Source organism: Aptenodytes patagonicus, chromosome 10 (assembly GCF_965638725.1).
Source record: "Aptenodytes patagonicus chromosome 10, bAptPat1.pri.cur, whole genome shotgun sequence".
Lineage (NCBI taxonomy): Eukaryota > Metazoa > Chordata > Aves > Sphenisciformes > Spheniscidae > Aptenodytes > Aptenodytes patagonicus.
The window spans coordinates 22,389,091-22,407,806 of NC_134958.1; the positions used below are offsets into that span (position 1 = coordinate 22,389,091).

General features: G+C 52.7%; 1 protein-coding gene and 1 long non-coding RNA gene across 8 annotated transcripts; both read right to left on the minus strand.

Moving 5' to 3' along the window:
- Positions 1–4,754: 4,754 nt before the first annotated feature.
- On the minus strand, positions 4,755–10,334 carry LOC143165141 (uncharacterized). 2 transcript variants are annotated; one of them, XR_012996208.1, is made up of 5 exons: positions 10,238–10,334; positions 8,748–8,991; positions 7,520–7,581; positions 6,318–6,451; positions 4,755–4,849 (listed from the first exon to the last, which is right to left on the minus strand). It is a non-coding gene; the product is annotated as an uncharacterized LOC143165141 (long non-coding RNA). The 2 variants fall into 2 exon arrangements; XR_012996209.1 differs by having other exon boundaries at positions 8,748–8,995.
- Positions 10,335–11,913: 1,579 nt separating this feature from the next.
- UBL7 (ubiquitin like 7) lies at positions 11,914–18,533 on the minus strand. 6 transcript variants are annotated; one of them, XR_012996207.1, is made up of 12 exons: positions 18,080–18,287; positions 17,774–18,007; positions 17,091–17,210; positions 16,336–16,418; positions 16,129–16,213; positions 15,356–15,413; positions 14,659–14,792; positions 14,146–14,195; positions 13,258–13,425; positions 12,894–13,016; positions 12,222–12,508; positions 11,914–12,145 (listed from the first exon to the last, which is right to left on the minus strand). XR_012996207.1 is itself a non-coding variant. In XM_076348523.1 (12 exons), the coding sequence occupies exons 2-11, from the start codon at positions 17,955–17,957 to the stop codon at positions 12,371–12,373; spliced, it is 1,143 nt and encodes a 380-aa protein (XP_076204638.1). In that variant the 5' UTR covers positions 17,958–18,007; positions 18,080–18,287; the 3' UTR covers positions 11,914–12,145; positions 12,345–12,370. The 6 variants fall into 6 exon arrangements, 5 of the variants coding, with proteins under 5 accessions (XP_076204638.1, XP_076204637.1, XP_076204636.1 ...); XM_076348523.1 differs by having other exon boundaries at positions 12,345–12,508; XM_076348522.1 differs by lacking the exon at positions 18,080–18,287 and adding an exon at positions 18,508–18,533 and having other exon boundaries at positions 11,914–12,508.
- Between the last annotated feature and the right edge of the window lie 183 nt (positions 18,534–18,716).

An 18,716-nucleotide genomic window follows, 5' to 3' on the forward strand; every position in this document is an offset into this window, starting at 1 on the left:
CCCAGCACTGCACCAGCTACTAGGAGGAAAATTAACTCTATCCCAGCCGAAACCAGGACAGTGGGTAAGAAGGCACAAGAAGCAACAGCAGACCAAGGGTGCAGAGACCGATAACAAAGGATTGCCGCTCCCAGCTGCTTAAATAGAGGGATGAGTCAAGGCCAGAAAGCCATGCTCGGATGTCGAGGCAGGAGGAACAGCTCGCTAATAGAAGAGCCCGCTCTACCATCAGGACAATGCAGCAAGGCTGCAGCATATCTCATGTGCCAGCCCTCTTCCTGCTAGTGCTACAATTAGATAATAGCAAAGGGCCGCTCCTAGCAAGACAAAACACTGCCCAAAAATTCATTTGTCGTCACAAGTCAGGAAGACTACGAGACAAGCACCAGGGACCCGATGATGACTCAGCTGTGTCTCTTACCCTGCATCACACACCCCCTCGCCAGACCAGCCGAACTCGCACCACGGTGCTTGTGAGTGTGCAGGTGTGAGTGTGGGAGTGGATGACATCCCAGAGAGCATGTGGAAAAATCTACTGGGAGCTGGGATGAAGAAATACTCCCTTCCCTAAGATCCTGCCCCAACTTTCGTGATGCTAATGTTCTCCGAAAGGACGGTATGCTGAGCACGCCCTCTCAGGGGCTGGCCTGCCGCAGGGCTGTGGCACAACCTTTGGAAAGTCACTTTGCTTTGCCACACCTCCCCGTCCTCCCCATTCCCCACCGGGACGCCAGGAAGGGCTGACGGTCTTTGTGAAGTGCTGTGAGGTTTGTTAATGAGAAGAGCAGGGCATTACACGCAAGGAAAGCGAGGTCGGACGTGACCAGAATAGGAGAGCCCCACGGGGAACTCACCAGGATGAGAGACGCAGCTGTGCTCTTTAAAGTTGGTATTGAAGCTAGACCCAGGACCGCTCCGCTCCTGAAGGAGACGAACAGTGGCAGGGCGAGGGGGGCATTTTGGAGGAAGCAAAAAATTAATGAGCCAGCTAATGGTGAATTTTAAGGGCCCACAGGAATTTCCCACCAACTCTAAGCATGGGGTTTCAGCTTTCTCTTTAACCAAATATCTGCTTGGGTAATTACAGTATGATAACATACAGATCATCTCCGGTTTTTCACTTTGGGACATGGTGATTCCCAGCCTTGAACCAGTTTGAGTTGCTGCTCACCTCGAAACAACTGCCCATTCCCCCCCCCGAGGCGGCTGTATTTCTCTGCCTGCCCCATTGCTCCCAGAGGTACTAAACCCTGTTATCACTTGTTTTCTTGCAGAGAAGGCTTGCTGAAAAACATTTAATTCATTAAGGCTCTTTCTCACAGTCGGGAGTGAAAAAGAAACGTCGTTTGTAAATCAACAGCCTAAGCCATACAACCCATGCTGGTTCCTTAATAAACATGGGGACTTAGCATTTTGCATCCACCCCAAATTTGGGCTATGCTATGCGAGTTGAGTTGCATACGTTATTATCTGCTTTGCCTTTTATGACACGACGCAGCTGGCGGGCTGGGAAACTGGCTTTCAACTCCCACTCTTGACAAAGTTGCCAACTGGAAACACAGAAGGGTTCTGATCAGAGATGAACAAGGAGAGTTTCTGCCTTATTAGAACAGTAAATCCTTTGCTTTTCCTTTTTCCTTGCCTGTAACTAAGGCAGCCGGGGACTCTGCATGGTTAGCTTTTAGGGGTTTTTCCACCTACAGCTAAATACAACGCTCCTGTGTATAAAATTCAGCTTCAAACTCCCCCAAGACCTTGGAAGTGTTCAGCTCTGGGCTCTTTCTGCTTCAACGCATGATACCACTCCATCTCCTAGACCAGGAGCTGAGCCACCCCACGAACATGACTGTATTGTGGTCCTGGATTCAGAATGATGCTGTAGCACCTTTTGCTTTTGCTAAGCAAGAGACTCGGCAGACAGCGTGGTGTGTATCAGTCAAATACAAAGCTGTGTGAGATCTCTGCACGCAGCTCACCAGGAAAGGAGCCCGCAGCAGAGGAGAAAAAAAGAGACAGTGGTGGAACACGCAAGTATACAGGAGCATCCCACCCAAAGTGCTGGTTACAACTCTTCAAATGAATGGTCTTCATTAAAACTGAGCTTTCACCCAAATGCCTTTGCTCCCTCCAGAAGCTACAGCTCCCCTTAGCGTCCTTTTTCCTCCCCACAAGCTCCTTCAGGGCAGCAACGTGACTGATCAGCCGGGGTGAGCCTGACTCCCACAGACGCAGAAACATCAGATCATTGCACAGGACAACATTGGGAAAGTGACTTCCAACACACAGGCAAGATGTGGAGGGTCAAGGGAGTGGCATGGCACACACTGTGCAACGCATTGGGAAAATAACCCCACCATGAATTCCCCCGGGCAGGGCTGTCCCACAGAGACGTGCAATGCTGCACACGTTTGATCAAGGAGCAGCCCACCTTGTACGCTTCGGAGGAGCGCAGAGCTGGTTTCAAGGTCGCTCCAACCCTGTACCAGTTTGCAGGGGGTGCTGAACACAGAACAGTGCCCTGAATACAGCCAGAAACCCCCCCGTGCATTAAGTACACACGCACCCATCTCAAAGCGGGGAAGCACTTCTGCAAAAGTTTGTTTGCTCACGGCCTGTTCAGCCCCATGCCAAGTCCTCCACAAGGAATGCATACACAAGAGATCAGGTTCCAGGCACAAACTCCCCGCTCAGCCCCCTCCTGCAGAGGTTTCCGTCTGCTTCACTCAAGTATCAAAACTTCTACAGCGCAAATTATGTGCGGTTTTTTCCAGATCATGCTACTCAGTTCCAACGTGGATCAGAAGGCAGCTTCCCCTAAGTACCTTGTAAAAATCATAAAGCACAGATTTTCCTTAAGAGGAACAGTTTTATTCATCAATGCAGAGGAAACAGGCTGCTTGGATGTTTGTGGCCCAGGCAGTCTAAGTATTATGAAACCTCCCGGTTTTGTTGGCACCTTTTCATTAGAGAAGAGCAGGTATGTTAGAACATTATTCACAACAACATATCAATTGCCTTCTGCTAACCCCAGGCCAGGAAGGTGACCCTGGGAAACAGGCAGTAGGCGCGATGGGTTTGAACACAGACAAATCTTCCATGGGAAAAAAAAAACAAACCACCATCAACACTGCAAACATTCTTATCCCTGCGAAAGCCAGGCAAGATCTTTTCTCTGTTGTGCCATCTCTTCCAGAAACCTGACAAGCACATCTCGATCTCTGGCTGTTATCAGCCATGGCAGCTTCAGAACACTACAAAGAGGGACCTTTCTGAACGTGGCGCAAAGGGCTGAGGACGTTCACCAGGTCCGTCACGCCACAGGTGTGCATGAGTTTCCACAGTCCCTCCCAAGACGGGATTGGGAGACTGCATGTTTTGACACAGAGCAGGGGAAATCTCCTGATAAACCCTGCCTGTGCCGGGACCCTGCGGCAGGATGGACTGACGTCCCGTGAGGCTGGGACACAAGCATAAATGACCGTTATAGAGCTTTGCAAGACCAGATCTTCCATTTCTTACCCCTTGCGTTTTGCCTTTGGGAGCAAGCAGACTTATAGGCATGGACTTTGAGAGGAAAAAAGTGAGATTCCACTCAGTTTCTTTTGGCACTGACCAACAGGTCTTTCAGATGACAAAGTGAGGTGGGAAGGAAGCATAGCAGATCATTTATCAGCAAGCTGCTGCATTCTGCTTTCAACACACAAATCCTCCCCTCCAACTCACATTCCTCACAGACAGCTACCGCAACCTCAACCGTCCTCTCCTAAAGCCACAGCCCTGTGATGGCTGTCAACCCTTCAGCCTCTCCAGGCATGCTGGTTTTATGCAAGCACATCTCCATCAGCTGTTTAAGCTGGACTGAGTCTGGAGGGGCCGATCAGTCGGTATACCTCCCCCTCTCAGTTCTGCCATGATGCTGAAGGACAGCACAGTGAATCTACTGCCCCAAGAAGTGTCACTAAAGGGGTCAGAAGCCCCCACGTGCTAAATGCCACTCCCAGGGCTTTAAAAATGAATCAGGGAAGGGGAGAAGGAACCGTGTGCCCCAGGACATCTTTTTCTAGTAGATCGACCCCTTTGACTTGCCAAAGGAAACCTGTGCTAGAGCCGCCTCGCACTCAGCTCCTTGGGGAGCAGCACAAAACCCCTAGCTGGGACTCCTCTTCTTCCCTGCTTTCCCCTCTGCTGCTGAGGAAACCCCTGGACCTCACCCCAGGCAGGGCCTCCCAGACCAGAGTTTCATGACGCTATTCACTGATCCCAGTAGCTTGCAGAGGTCCCGCCCTAGGACTAGCCACAAACAAACTCAGCTCACCTAGATGACCCCAAACCACACCTCACCCTTTCCATTGCAAACACGCATTTGGTTGGCAAATGCATCTCACCTGAATGCTCATCACATTAACAAGCAGCACTGTCAATAGTGATTCAGTGACAACTCACCGACAGAGCAGGAAAGGAGGTAAAACAGATGCACATCAGCGACACAGACTGCCAAAAGCACAAGCACCCCTCAGACAGGGGTGCCAAAGGCTTTAGGCAGAGTAAATAAAACCCAGTGCAGAGTCCTTCCCAATTAAGAGAAAGTTAAAACAAAAAGGACAGAAACAAGTTGCTTTGTTGAGATTGATCTGCCACGCTCCCGCTACGAGAGCTGCACGTTGATATATTAATGCTGCACAGCGTGTCAGCTCTGTCTTCCTACGAGGGCCCAGCAGGCCAGACTGTGTTTTGCTTACCTGAAACTCCTGGTGTTTCTTTTCTTGACCGCTGTGCTCCTCGGCTTCCTGGCAGGGCCTGGATTTCAGGGCAGCATCACCACATGCTGCAGAGCAGCTACCACGCTCTCCTGCAGGAATGGCTAAGTTTCAGCAGTGTGCAAAGCAGCCTCCTCAGCAGTACCGATTCCCACATCTGCCAGCTGCTCTGAACAGGCCTAAGAAGGGTCCAGCACCCATCATCCCATACACAAGCTTATACGCCCCCTTTATCAGCCTCATTAAACACACAAATTCCTCCTGGTAACACACAAGTTAAGGTTCACTCTCCACAATCTACTCCCCCATCCCCTGCGATAATACGGGTTGGAATTTAAGTCCACATTTTTCTCTGGGGAATCAAAGCAAGTCACCTGGTCCCCAAGAAACCACTTCAAACTGCTGCTGGGAAAAATGCCAACAGAATCTCTTACAAGCTGGCCAGGCACATAAGATTAAGTGGAGGCTGCTCAGGAAAGTAAACTATTTTAAAGATATTAAGTTGACCTTGCGGTGTTCAAGTACTTCCAGCAGTGATATCTGTCTCGCCAGGAAGGGAGAGACATCTAAAAAGTGGTCTACCTCCTGCTCCTCCTTCCTATTTTGGCCCCTGCTAGCCAACCCTGGGCCAAATGACGCAGAAGATAAGTGTCTGCAGTTCAGCACTGTCCTTGGCTCTAAATTCAGAGCCTGCCTGGTGACACAAAGGCTCGGCACCACAGATGCACTGGTTTCTCTTTCCATCAGACGTGGGAAGCCCGCCATCTCTTCCAGCAGGAGAGTGGGAACAGCTCAGGATCTCACCATGTGCTGGACCCGTTTGACTTCTTTTTCCCTATGACCTGTCAGAACTCTTGAAAGGGACACTGGCCTGGGCAGGGAAGAAGAGCTCCTCTTTCTTCCTGCCTCTCATCTGCCCTTTCTTGTACAGGCTTCATGCCTGTCACCTGCTTCCTGGTTATTATGTGTCCGGATAGCTCCCACACGGCTCATTCGGGAAAGCGATCGCAGGAAGCCATAAGCAACCAGGTCATGGGCTTTTGGGAGAGGAGGAAAAGAAGAATAAAAAATGAGGTGGAGGAAGAATAAATGGACGTGAACTTGCGTGACCAGACACCAGCTGGCAGGATCCACAGGATGATTAAATTATGCATAACTGAGGATCCTTTGGGATCAAAGCATTTAATGCCAGGGAGCTACACCTCGGAATGGAATCCTCCGGAGACAGGACGGTCGGCAGTCCTTCCCTTCCCTGGAACAGGGCCGTACACAAACAATCCAATTACACAAAGGTAAACAGTTTAGAGTCTGTCTGTGGGATGTCAGGGCAGCACGCCGAGCGTTGCTGGGGGATTAGAGAGCTCTGCCGTCATTAGCAACCCTTTCTGCTTCAGCGAGATTAAGTCACAATCTTCTACCTGACTGCCCGACTCCCCTAGCTGTCCTTGTCACCTGTTGCTGCTTTAGTGGCCACAGCAGTCCCAGGCACCCAAAAATTAAACCTCAGAGCTTTACTGGGACCACCGCCACCCCTTTAGAGCGTGACATCCCCGAAGTTACCTGTGCCACAGTCCCCGGCTGCACCTCATCTCCTCCTTCCAGCTGCGGAACACTCTCGTGGGTCACAGACTTTGAACGTGTGGCTAAACTGCAGGACTCCTTGCTGCGGGGTGGCACAGAGGCTGCAAGTTTATCTGTGTTCAAAGAAAAAAGTTAACTATTAACACCCCATTTCTAGCTCTAAAAGTCCCTAAGCCTCAGATCACTGGATGCTGGAAAAATCTATTAGAGATGGCTCTTTCTCTTGTTCTTACGGTTTTTCTGCAGCATCTGTTATTGGCCACTGCAGGAAGACGGGGGGACTCTGGCTCTCATCTTGCGTAACCCATTTGATGCTTTTACCGCCCCTGGAGTGGAACTCCACAGCTCTCCAGCTTCTCCCTCAAACTCAACACCTAAACTAATGCGCCCTGCTGAACAAGTGGACCACGCTCGTAAATCAGCAAGGTATTTATTTCAGTGGCAGGGACAAAAAAAAGTCTCAAAGTGATTTTGGGACAACCATTCTGCGTGCTGGCAGCCTGGAACACCCAGGAGTCAGCTAGAGAGACTGTGTGGTCAGAAATGCTCCCCAAAATCCCTGGTCTCACCTTAAGAGCGTTGGGGGTTTTTTTTGTTTTGTTTAAAGTTTCCGAGCTCAGTTCAAGAGGACTAGAGGCAGGAAGCTTCACGTTTAAAGCCAGTGGCTCAGCCATTGTCTTGACTTCAAAGGATGTATCAGGGGATGTTTATCTTCTTCCCTCTGAACTTTCCTTTTGCTTACCATACTCCTAAACTCAAGCATCCTCGTAAGGCAGAACTAGAACTGCACACACTACTGTACATCAAAGGATTATTCATAAACACTGTGATTTATAAATATTAGAAAACTATAAATATAGAAGAAAATATTAGGAAATAGAAATATTTTCATGGTGTGACATTTTCAGTACCTTTCTGCTTTCACCAGGTTAAAATAGAGTCAGTTACCTTAAAACCGCACTGTTTTATTGTGCTGTTCTCCATTTAGCATCACATGGACTCTCAGCTGCGCAAAGCACAGCTCCTTAAAAGGATGCTTTGATGACTAAAGTCACAGAGCTCCCCTTTTGTCACTTCTAAAGAAAAATGTTGATTCGCGCTAGGAAAGGGACCGAGTCCCACAGGACACACGCTGCTGGGAAGCTGCACTGTATCAGCTGCCCTGTTCCTTGGGCTCTCACCTTACTCCCGATCAGTTGTCCCAGCATCAGTAAAACTCTTTCCTCCTTCCTCAAAAGTTTGCCTGTTAAAGAGTAAGACCAAGATTTCGTTATTGCCAGGGAAACCCCACCAGGTCCCGCTGCTCCCTCTTCCCCTTGCCCTGCCACCAGCCTGTCCCCCACGGTGAGACCGTTCAGCTCACTGAACCAGCACAAAACTAAAAATGATTATGTGTTTCCCGACACTTTGGCATTCCCCACAAGGACAAAGCTGAAAGCAGCCAGGAAACCACTGAGTCCTTTGTAAAGAAGGCAAGCCGACGGGCAAGAGCTCTGCCAGACAAGTTCCCTGCTGCTGCTCACGACATGGATGTATCCTGCCGAGCTGCCCAAGCTTAGAATCATAGAATCATTGAGGTTGGAAAGGACCTCTAAGATCATCGAGTCCAACCATCAACCCAACACCACCACCCACTAAACCATGTCCCTAAGCGCCTCATCTACTCGTCTTTTAAATACCTCCAGGGATGGGGACTCAACCACTTCCCTGTGCAGCCTCTTCCAGTGTTTCACCACTCTTTCAGTAAAGACATTTTTCCTCACGTCCAATCTAAACCTCCCCTGGCACAACTTGAGGCCATTTCCTCTCGTCCTATCACTGTTTACTCGGGAAAAGAGACCGACACCCAGTTTACTCCTGCCCTAGCAAATCCCGAGGGAGACGCTGCATCCTGGAGCACTGGAGAAAGTCACCTTCACCAATCTTCTGAACTGATGTGCCAGAGAGCAGCTGGGGAGCCAAGGCGTGTAGCCCCGCACTGTGCTGGGGAGAAGAGAACGATGTTCCCCCAGCTCAGTACGGACATCAGTGATGAGCAGGAGGGGCATTGCGACGGTTAGTCCTCTGGCTCCTCCACATTTGTTTGTGGACAGAGCTGGGCAAAACAGCAACACCGGTTTAAGGTGCTCTGCTGCCTTGCCCAGATGAGGAATTGGTTCCTGTGCCAGCGTCCCGCAAGCAGGGGACACTCAGAGCCTCTGTTTGGCTGGGGGAGCAGGGAAGAAACATTTGTTCTGAAATACTGGAGACGTGCGGGAGGATCAGGGGAAATCTCTCCCACGCTAGTCATTTGAAGTCAGAAATCAAGGCTGAAGAGGCTGAAACTTTGGCGGTTTACGATCTGATCCAACAAACCACCCAAGCGTGCCCACACCAGAGGGACTGCGCCTGCACATAAACAATTAATACCTCAAACATCAACGTCTGCTGCTGGGATAGATCTCGCCGGTTGCGTTCACTTCACACATGGGAAGCCTCCAGCACCATCGTGAAAGCAGAGGAAGACACAGGTGGGCAGTCACACAGGCTGAGCCAAAAGCCATCAGGGACGTGAGGCCTGGGAGATTCTGCTCTGTCTCCATTTCACCCTTTTGCTGGAAGATTACTCCCCCACAACACCGCTTTGCTCCTCACGGAGACAGTCAGCTCAGGACTGCCTTAGGCAGAAAGAGACAAGGCGGAAAGAGTGAAAAAGCCATCAGGGCGGCCAAAGTAGAAAAGCAGAGCACACGTGGCGAAGAGCCTAGGTCCCAGCCAAACTGCCTCGCCCTGCAGGCATCCACAATGCGCCAGTATCGGCCGTCAAGCACCAGAACAAACAACAAGATCACTGAAAACACAGGAGTACAAACAGCTGCTACCATTACTACTGCAAACACCCGCTGTTACTACTTCCCTTGTCAGCTCCACTACAGGCAAAGGAACTGAACCAAAAATTTCTCTTTGATGTCAGAACCAGAAAGTCCCTACTGAAAGCGCTTACGTCGGGGAACCGTGGCCTGACCTCCACCTCTTCCAAAGGGTCAGCCAAGCACCTCCCAGTCTGCTCCTGCAGCAGTGCCGGTGAGGCGGTCAGGCCACAGATGCTTGGCTGGCGAACAAAGCGTGGCGGAGGCCGGGCACGCAGGCCCGATACAGATAAGCCGAGACCCAACAAGAACAGATGCACCTCTAACCCTAGCATGGAAGTAGCGAGGAGGAGGGGAGGGTGTCAGGGCAGTGGCACCTAGGGTGGACCACAGGGAGCAGGCAGGAGGGAGGTAGTGCATTGCAATTTGCTCCCAAAGAGCAGAATCTGTCGCGGACTTAGCTGCTTTCTCAGCAAGCAATGGATACCCTCGTCTCCCAGCGTCATTCCAGTTTTGTTCGGTATCTCTCTTGGGATATAGGCTCCTCCAATGACTGTAGAAGTCAGGACAACTGGCTTGGACAAAAGACCTCATGCTACATCCCCATAAGCCACATTCAGGCTGCTAATCCCAGGCAAAGGGCCTCTCCAAACAAGCGTGCGCCTCCTGCAGCCTCCCCCCAGCCGGTTTCTCCCCCTTGGCAGAGGCTGCGCTGGCTGAGCTTTCCCTGCACGCAGAGGTGGCTGCCAGCATCCCTTTCATCCCAAAGCTGGGAGGCACTCGGCCGTTAGAGCAGGCGGGAAGGCAGCGCTCACCTGGCTGCTGCAGAGCCAGTTCTGAGGAACTCCGAGCTTCCGCTCTCCTACAAGAGCTCCTGCAGCAAAGTTTCCCTTCCTCCCCCTCCTCCTCCTCCTCCTCCATCACCAGCCCTGCAGGTGCCAGGCAGAGCCTCTCTTCCCATCCCTGCATCTCTAAATTTGCCTGGTTGCTGAGCACGTCTATTCTAGGCAGCCAAAGGCAGGCGAGATGGGGGAAGCAAAGCACACGCACCAGTCGCGTCGTGAACAACATCGGTGCCAAGTTCTTCTCTGCCGTAGCCAGTTCAGAGAGAGAATGTGTCTGATGGGGTACTTCAAGCCAAGTGAGACAATTTCTGAAAGAAATTGGAAAACAGTTCTTTCCATACGAAACATCCAGGCAATTCTCAATTGTCTGGGGACACAGGGAGAAGCAGAAATAGCCATTATAACAGAAGAAACTACTCAATACAAAATGTGGGTCAACAAAGTGATCAAATCATAAGAGCAAGGTCAGGACAGAAAAGAAATACCGTTTTGGGACACCAAGAACCCCAGGCTGGGCTAAGCTGAGAATTGACATGGTACAGCAAAGCAAACTAGTCGCCCTGGTCCCAAAGCAAGTCCTGCTAGCCCTGAGCAGGTCTGTGAGAGCCTGCAAATGCTTTCCAGCTTTGGGCAGCAACATCTGCGATACAGCTAATCCTCAGTTAGCCCGAGAGGATTGAGGGCTGACAGCAGGGCTTGCCTCCACAGCGGGGAAGGGAGGGAGGATGCTGTGCGTATGCTATCCACTCCCCCAGCAAAGCAAAGAGTGAAGGCACCAGGGACGGGAACAAATTAATCCGTTTTCATACACATAAAACCACGGCCATCATCTGGACTGGGTTTCCAAAGCAGGTAATGAGGGCAGCAACCCGGAAGGGTGTACCAAGTCAGGAAAGCCGGTTACGTCCGTCACATCTTGTCTCCTACGTACTGAAAAATAAAAACAGTCCCTCCCTCCTGAGAGAGTTAATCCTCTAGACAGGATTAAAGCCTATCAGTCGATGGGCTACCCTGGAGAGAGCAATCCAGCACTTGCTGGGCGATAGCTGAGATTGTATCAGCGCGACCCTAGCGCTTGGAGAGGAATTAGAGGGGAGCACAGGCAGTCTGAAGGTAGGAAAGCATTTTCTGCTTTTAGCTTCCCTACTAACGCACGGTGGCGTTTCAGGCAAACCAGCTCCCATTTTCATGCCTTGTTAATCTCAATGGTACAATCGGAGCGAAGCCAAGCCCCGCTCTGGTTCTGGCTTCTCTCAGCTCCCATTGACTGTAATTACAGGCAAATGCCTTTGATTGCCTTTGCAGCTCAGGTCTTAGGCACCTCGAACGTGGCACCCAGGATTAGAAGACACTTTGGAAAGCGCTGGCTGCAGCCAGACTAACCTGTGTCAGAGACACAGTCATTTCTCCCAAGTCATTTGGCAGCACCTCACACTTCCTGGCAACTGCCTCAACCCTCGCGCTCGTCACTTTTTTCCACTGTCACCTTGTGGTGGCCATGAACTCCTGCACCTGTACCCTTGTTCTTGTCAGCTTGCGGGACTCTACCAGCCTCACCCAACAGAACGGAGAACAAACAGGTTTCTGCTAAGAAGGAGACACGATGCTTCTCTGCAGCACCTCCTTGGAGAATATCTGTAGCACAAAGAGTTCTCTTGTATTGGCCTAACTCAGGGCAGGATGGCTACGCAGGTCAGCTACACCCCAAACACTGCTCTCCTAACAGATACAGCTTTGCTCTGTAAGAGGAGTGCCCTCTGCTGAAATAACAACAGTCCTACAACAGGCACAGCATTTTCTCCAGTTTCCTTCCTGCAATGAGCACATGGCCTCGCAGATCTGGAACACAAGCCGGGACAGATCACAACCCAAACAACAGGCAAGTGAATACAGTCCATTTAATACAGTCAAACACAGAGGGACCACAAAAGCAAAACAGGATAGACGGAGGCAGGTCGGGTGGGCAGGAATGAAACAACAGGCAGGAGAATGCGTTGACAGACCTAAGACTGCAGAACCGTAGGTGCAACATCTCTCCCACACACAGAGCCACCTCCTTCTCCGTGCTGGACAAAGTTCTGAGGTCTCGTCTCTGGTGGCCAGAAGAAGGAGGCTGGAGAGAAGTAGCTGGAGCTGGAGGAGCTGCCCTCAGCACGGTCAGCGCTCCCAAACAGGAGCACACTGCCCACCTGCAAGGAAAGGAGCAGCCACCCCAACTGCTCCATGCTGGAGAGAGGAACCCCAGTGCAGAGAAGAGTTTCAGGGCCAAGTCCCAGACCGAGGAATGTCACGGCTGCCTCAGTGCGACTCACCAGTCCAGCCTCTCCTGCCCAAAAACCTAGGGAGCCCCACCAGCAAAGATGAGCTCCAGGGCAGCCTGAATGTCCCCTCCAGTGGCCTGCAGGGCCCGGAGACTTAGCTCATCATCGTGTATGCCCATGTCTCGCAGCTGCTGAAGCTGTGGTTGCCACTGGCTCTACAGACAGGAAACAAAAGAAGCTAAGGGTAGGTGCGAGAGTCCAAGCAGAAATGAAACAGCCTTCTCCACAGCTCACTCTTCCACGTTGGATTTCCCCCCTCTCTCTAGCTCCCAAGTACAATGCTAAGTGCGCAAAAAGATCTTGAAAGCTCAAAGTCTTGCTGCAAACTCCCCAAATCCAGCAGCCCACCTCTCCCGCTTCCGCCCAGTACTTTTGCATCAGTCTATCATGCCTCCTGCAAGCACCGCTTCTCCAGCGATGCCCCTTTCGGCTTAACGTCCTGCCACAGGAGGCGGCTAGAGGAACCACCTCCACCCTGCAACACTCAATGCGATTACGGGGCTTTCAGGGGCTCCCGAAGGAAGAGGCTGCAACACTGACCTGCAGGCTGGGCTGCCCCGAGGCCTGCAGGGCATGCTGCAAGGCCTGGCTGAAGAGGTCGTTGGTGATGGGCGTTCCCGACTGGACACTGGACGACATCGGGGAGGTCCCAGAGGAGTGGCCCTAGGAGGAAATAAGTTGTATATGGATCGGGAGAACACTTGTCACGGGAACCAGAGCCAGCACAGAGCAACGCCTGCTGCACCCCCACTATCATGCCTCCCCCCAAGCCCGTATGGAGGAGACCCCAGCCATAAGAAAATAAAACAGCGAGGACCCTCAGACCCGAGCAGGGCTTGCGCTCAGTCAAGCGCTGCTTTTATGGCCCAGGAGGATCCCCCTAGCTTCTGCGCTGCCGTTGTACCTGGGTGCCAGGGGTGGGCGTGTGGGAGCTGCTCTCTGGGGTGCTCGCCAGTGCCAGCGCGGTGGCCAGCTCGCTCTGGGTGATCGGCCGGGGTCCAGCAGCCCCGGCGTAGCCAAGGGAAGCTGGGCGGGAACCAGAAGCGCTGCTGGACGGTGTAGATCTTGTGCTCTGCATGGAGGAAAAAAAAAACCAACCCAAAAACCACCTCTGATGTTGGTGTCCGTGTCCCAGTGAAATCTGGCTCATGTGCTCATCCCCGGGGATCCCTCTCCTACAATACTTGAAACTCAAGTACGGAACTTTTAGAAGATAAACACGACAGAATCGGATGTGCTTTTTTCCACCAACTCAGCTTTTACAAAGCTGTGGAAACTGGCAGTAAACTTTTTCATATATCATCCATCAGCTTAAAAACAAAGTGTTATTAGCCTATAACAAAACAATTGACCGTTGACGGGCACTTTTTTTGCCTGAACATGTAATTTCTCTTTACAAAATACTTTGTCCTTTGGAGAGGAAAACCTCCCTACATTACAGAAGAGCAAGGACCAACAGTCCCGTGCTTCTCAGCCGTGCTCATCCGTGCACAACGCTGGCTCTGCGTCAATTTGACCGTGAAGGCGTTTACACTGAGGGCAAGCGCTGCTGTGAGCCGTCCTTCTGCATTCTGCTGTTGTGACCCTACCTCAGCACTCAAGATCCTAACGTGAACAGCATCCAAGCACGCCACAATCAGTATGTTTGTCTCCACAACACCCCTAGGAGCCAGAGCGGCTCATGCCGTTCACGAGACAGGAAGAGAGAAAACTTTTGGAGTCTTTTAAGGGCTACAAGTTAAACCCCTATTGCAAGTCCAAAACAGCCGTTCCACCCAACCTGGCTGCTTACCTGGTGGAAGTCATCTTCATCATCAGAGAGACCTTCAAACAGAAAGCCACCTGCAACAGAACGGAGAATCAACAGACGCAGAAAACTAGGTGCTGGCAGGAATTAGGCACCAGACGAGAGTCCTGGGGAGTCCTTGGCCATGCAGCCAAGGCTCAGCCCCAGCTAACGCACTGGTTAGGACAGGGGCCTCAGCACCGACAAGTTCACGTGCAACAGGTCAGTGGAAGACAGGTCAGGCCCACCACTTGCACAAAACAGAGGCCACAGCGCTCTGCTACCAACCGTCATTATACACGCTCGGCTGGGAGAGGCCCCGAGGCTGACGTGGACCAGGTGAGTCTCACACAGCACAAAAATCCATCAAACCACACCTGCACGCTCCTAGCTCAGGAACCCAAACTTCTCTTCCTTCCATCCTGGGGATGACTCTGTCAGTACAGCACAGATTTGTCTGCAAATCCTGCAGCACATCATCTCTGCGGGTTCCCCGCTCACCTGTGTGGCTGAACGTACCTGGCATGTCCCGGTAGGAGCCAGAGGACATGCCTCGGGAGGACGTCTCTGGGGCTGGGAGCGGGGTGCTGCCAGCCACTGAGTGCAGGACAAGGACAATGGCATTCACAAGCGCGGGGTGGGCTGGGATTAGCCTGGAGAGAAAGAGCGGAAGAATGAATCGCGTACGCAGGGAAAGGAGGAAATCAGCAGCTCAACACCAGCAAAGAACTTAGGTCAGGAATGGCAGAGCCATCCCCGCTGGCTGCGCCAACACCACCTCAGATACTGCTTTTGGCTGTCCAGCACCAAACACCTCCCCACCTTGCTCCACACAGCCAGAAAAGCTGAGGCTCCTTCTTGATCGCATGTTGACCCTCCCATTGAACACATCTCCCATACGCTCTCATGGGAGCAACTCTCTGCTGTGAGCAACGAGATCCAGATTTGAACCCACGAGCCGGAGGCGATGATGGCCCTGTCTCCCACTAAACAGCCTTTGGTTTAATCCAACAGTGGGGGCAGATGCCTATCAAAGCCACCAGCTCCCTCCTTTCTGCTGCCGAGGAAGAAGAGTTCTATCCTGAATCTCTGGCCTGGTGCGTCTGTACTGGCAGGCAGTAGCAGAACTCTCTCTCCCCCCCCCAGAGAGAAGCGGTCTACACAACAGCGTGACAAAGGCATTGCTTAGTCACTGCACCAGCTTACGTGAACTTACGTGTCCAGCATGTTGGGGTCTGCAAACACTGAAAAGAGATCCTTGTCCTGTAGGACTCCTGGGAGGGACCAGGAAACAGGGTGAGTAAAAGACAGGATACAAGAAACAGGAGCCAGTCAAACAAGAGTCATGGGAAAAACCAAAAGAATTCATTGTTTTTCAGGAACTGAGTCACTAGCAGACACCATAAATACTCTATTATTGTTCCCTCTGAAGCCATAAAAGATGTTAAAGACGTAAAACCTCTTCCTGGAGAGACTCTCGATCACAGCCACACACCCAAGGGATGGGGTTGTCCCAGCAGATCCCACGGGCTGTGCTCCAGCACAGACAGCTCCACCGCAAGGGCAGGATCAAATCTGGCACCTGGCTCACCCCAGCCGGCTGCTTGCTGCGAGAGGTTGCGACTGCATCCCATATTCCACCTGCCTCACAGCAGCGAGCCAAAAAAGCTCGTAACAACAGAACAAGCACGCTAGATTTAGCTAACATTTTTGCAACACTTTGCAGCAAGGGAAAAAACATCCATCTCCACTGCTCTCCTTTGGGCTCCGTGTTCCCTAAACCTTTCGAAGCCAGCGTCCATCCCCAAACATTACCAACAGAGCACAACTCTGGCGCGGGAGCAGGCGCTCACTCCTATGCTCCGCAAAGGAACCAAAACAGACGCTTTCTCCAGAGGAGGGGAACTCTCCCTTCCCCTCGTCAGGAATTAAACACTGACTATCCTCATTTGGCTTCCCTCAGATCCTCCGGGTCACATCTGGACTCACCCAAAGCAACAGGGTCGCTGCTGAGGCCGGGAGTAGCTACAATGATCTGATCCAGCGACTCCTTGTTCCCCAGCATTTTGAAGACCTACCAGAGAAATCAGAGCAGATCAGCAGCGTCGCACAACGAGGCTCCACTCAAGGAGACTCTTCACAGAGAGGGGACAGACGAAAAGACACCCAGACGGCAAAGTACGGAGCCCCACTCACTGCATCTCTGTAGGCGGGACTGCTGTGCAGGGCAGTGTGAAGGACCCGGAACTCCCGTACTGCTGCCACCTTATCCACAGGCTCTGAGGGAGGAAAAGTAACAGAACAAAACATGGTTCTCCCTCTGTCAGCTTTACTAGCCATTTGACATGCCACTGGGACTTCCACGCTGCCACAGCGGCGGCGATTCTTTAATTCCCCCGGATTCAACTGACCGAGAGAGGAAGGGTACAGACTACTGATTGTGAACGTCTCAGTACATTTACCACAGCGTAACAGGGAACTGCATTCTCAGCTTCCAGACGTGTAAAAATATACAGATATATCCTCCTACACGCACAAAAGGAGCTGTATTAAAGTAACAACTCTAAACTGACCCATCTTATTCTGCAGTGAGGCAGACTAGGAACACACACAAGCCCCCTCATCCCTCGAGCTGAGCAACCAGTCGCTTTGTTCCCAATTCTCTGGCAACCCCCTAAAAGTGATCACAGTCAATTAAGGAAGGGATATTCACTCTCCACATTACCTAGCTCGTTCCTTAACTCTCCCATCAGCAGGAAAACATGACACCCACTCGCTGCTGTCAGAGGTGGAGAGTTCCCACACAAACGTATCGATCGATTCCTCCTGCAGGCCCCACGTCAGCCTCCCAGAAGCAAATCACAAGCGAAGCTGTTCCTCGGTCACGAGGGACCCACACCAAACACATCCCGAGGAGATCTAAGCGGTAAGCCACGCTGCCTCCTCCTCACCTGGTTTCTGATCAGGCTCAGGCCAGGACTTGCGCAGGACATGAACAGTGGAGCCAGACTGGATGCCATAAAAATCAAGCGTCTGGTCGTCCCTCAGCTTACGGCCACAGTAAATCAGATCTAGGAGAGAGAAACATCTAAACATCTATGGCACGCTCCGAAAGGGCCTGGGGTCTTTAAGTGAGGGCTGCCTGGGGGTTATTGCTCCACATGTGTGGCTGCTTCGTCTGGTCAGCAGCACAGGGACTCCGTAACACAGGGAAGTTACGGAGCTGAGGTTCAGGGAGGAAAATCACGGAGCTGAGACTCACAGAATGCGACTTTGCCGCCTCCGTTAGAAGGGCCGACCTCTCTCACGGTTCTCATAAGAGATCTCACAAGGACACATGGGTGTTAGGAAGTCAAAGGACTTCTTAACAAGGGCACCGACACCGCAGGAGCGCTGTGATCCCAAGCGAGCGCAGAACAAACTATCAAAATCACAAGGTACTAAGACTGCTGCAGCGTAGCAGAGTCTCTGGAGCAAGCTTCGAGCCCCCACGCCGCGCTGTCTGGTTGTGCCAAGTCTCCCCACCAGCCCAAAATCACCAACGGTAGGATGTTTGTGTCCCGGCCGCAGGGAGGAGAGGAAGAGGGTGGCCCCAAGTGGCAGGACTTTGACACGACCCCACGCAGGCACCTACCGATGAGCTCGGGGTCTGGGACAGACTCCTGCAGTTTGCCGGTGATGAGCTGCTTGAGGTAGGAGATGCTGCACCCACCGAGCGGGCATTCTCCCAGCTCTGTCTCCGGCAAACGTAAGATGGATTTGGGAGCCAGCGGCTGATCCGCCAGCTTCACCGCGATGTGCCACTCCGGCAGGGACATTCCGGCCTTCTCGCTGAACAGAGCCAAGCCAACCTAAGACCCACACAGCTCTGGAAAGGGAGGAAAACGAATCAAAGCGAGACCCCACCCCACCCACCCCAAACCAGACGATAAAACCTTACAAATTCACGGGGCGAGCCTTTGCCGGGAAGCACAGGGGAAACTACGAGGAGGCCTGACCAACGCCCAGCCGTGCTTTTAGGTACCTGCCTCGCTCCTAAGCCATTTCTGAAGCTACAGGGAAGGCAGAAACACCCCCCGCCAGCCTCAACACTCAGCCGAGGAAGAAGAGGGGCCGAGAGCAAGGCCCGGCCCGGTTCTGCGGGCAGGCACGCGTCCCCCCCCCCCCCCACAGGCGACTCTCCAGCCCCCGAAAGCCCCGTTTGCCGGCACAGAGACGGGGCGGGGGGGGGGGGAGCGGGAATGCGGGGCGAGGCGCCCCCGGCCGCTCAGCGAGGGGGCTCCCGGCAGTGCCAGCCCCCCCCCCCCGTCCCGGGACCCCCAGACGAGGCCCCGGCCCGCCGCCCCCCGCAGCTCCCCCCCCCCGTACCCGCGTCGCCGGAAGCGGAAGTGCGGGCCTTCCGCGCGGCGCACCCTGGGAAACCGGGGGTCCGCCGGGGAAGGCGGGCGGGCAACGCTCGGCGGCTCCGGGGGTGGGGTGGGAGGGAAAAAAGAAGCTGCCGATTGGCCGCCTCCGCGGCGACGAGGCGGAGCCAACCAATAGGCAGCCGGCTGAGGGTTTAAAAGGGGGAAGCTGGG

What these genes read in the sequence shown, in the direction of transcription:
- UBL7 (XM_076348522.1), bottom strand. Translation starts at nt 17,957, where the DNA reads ATGTCCCTGCCGGAGTGGCACATCGCGGTGAAGCTGGCGGATCAGCCG. An exon ending in ATGAAGATGACTTCCACCAG is followed by an intron (nt 13,426 to 14,145) that starts GTAAGCAGCCAG and finishes TCCTCCATGCAG; the next exon opens with AGCACAAGATCTACACCGTC. An exon ending in CGGGGCAGCCCAGCCTGCAG is followed by an intron (nt 12,509 to 12,893) that starts GTCAGTGTTGCA and finishes TCCTGTCTGTAG; the next exon opens with AGCCAGTGGCAACCACAGCT.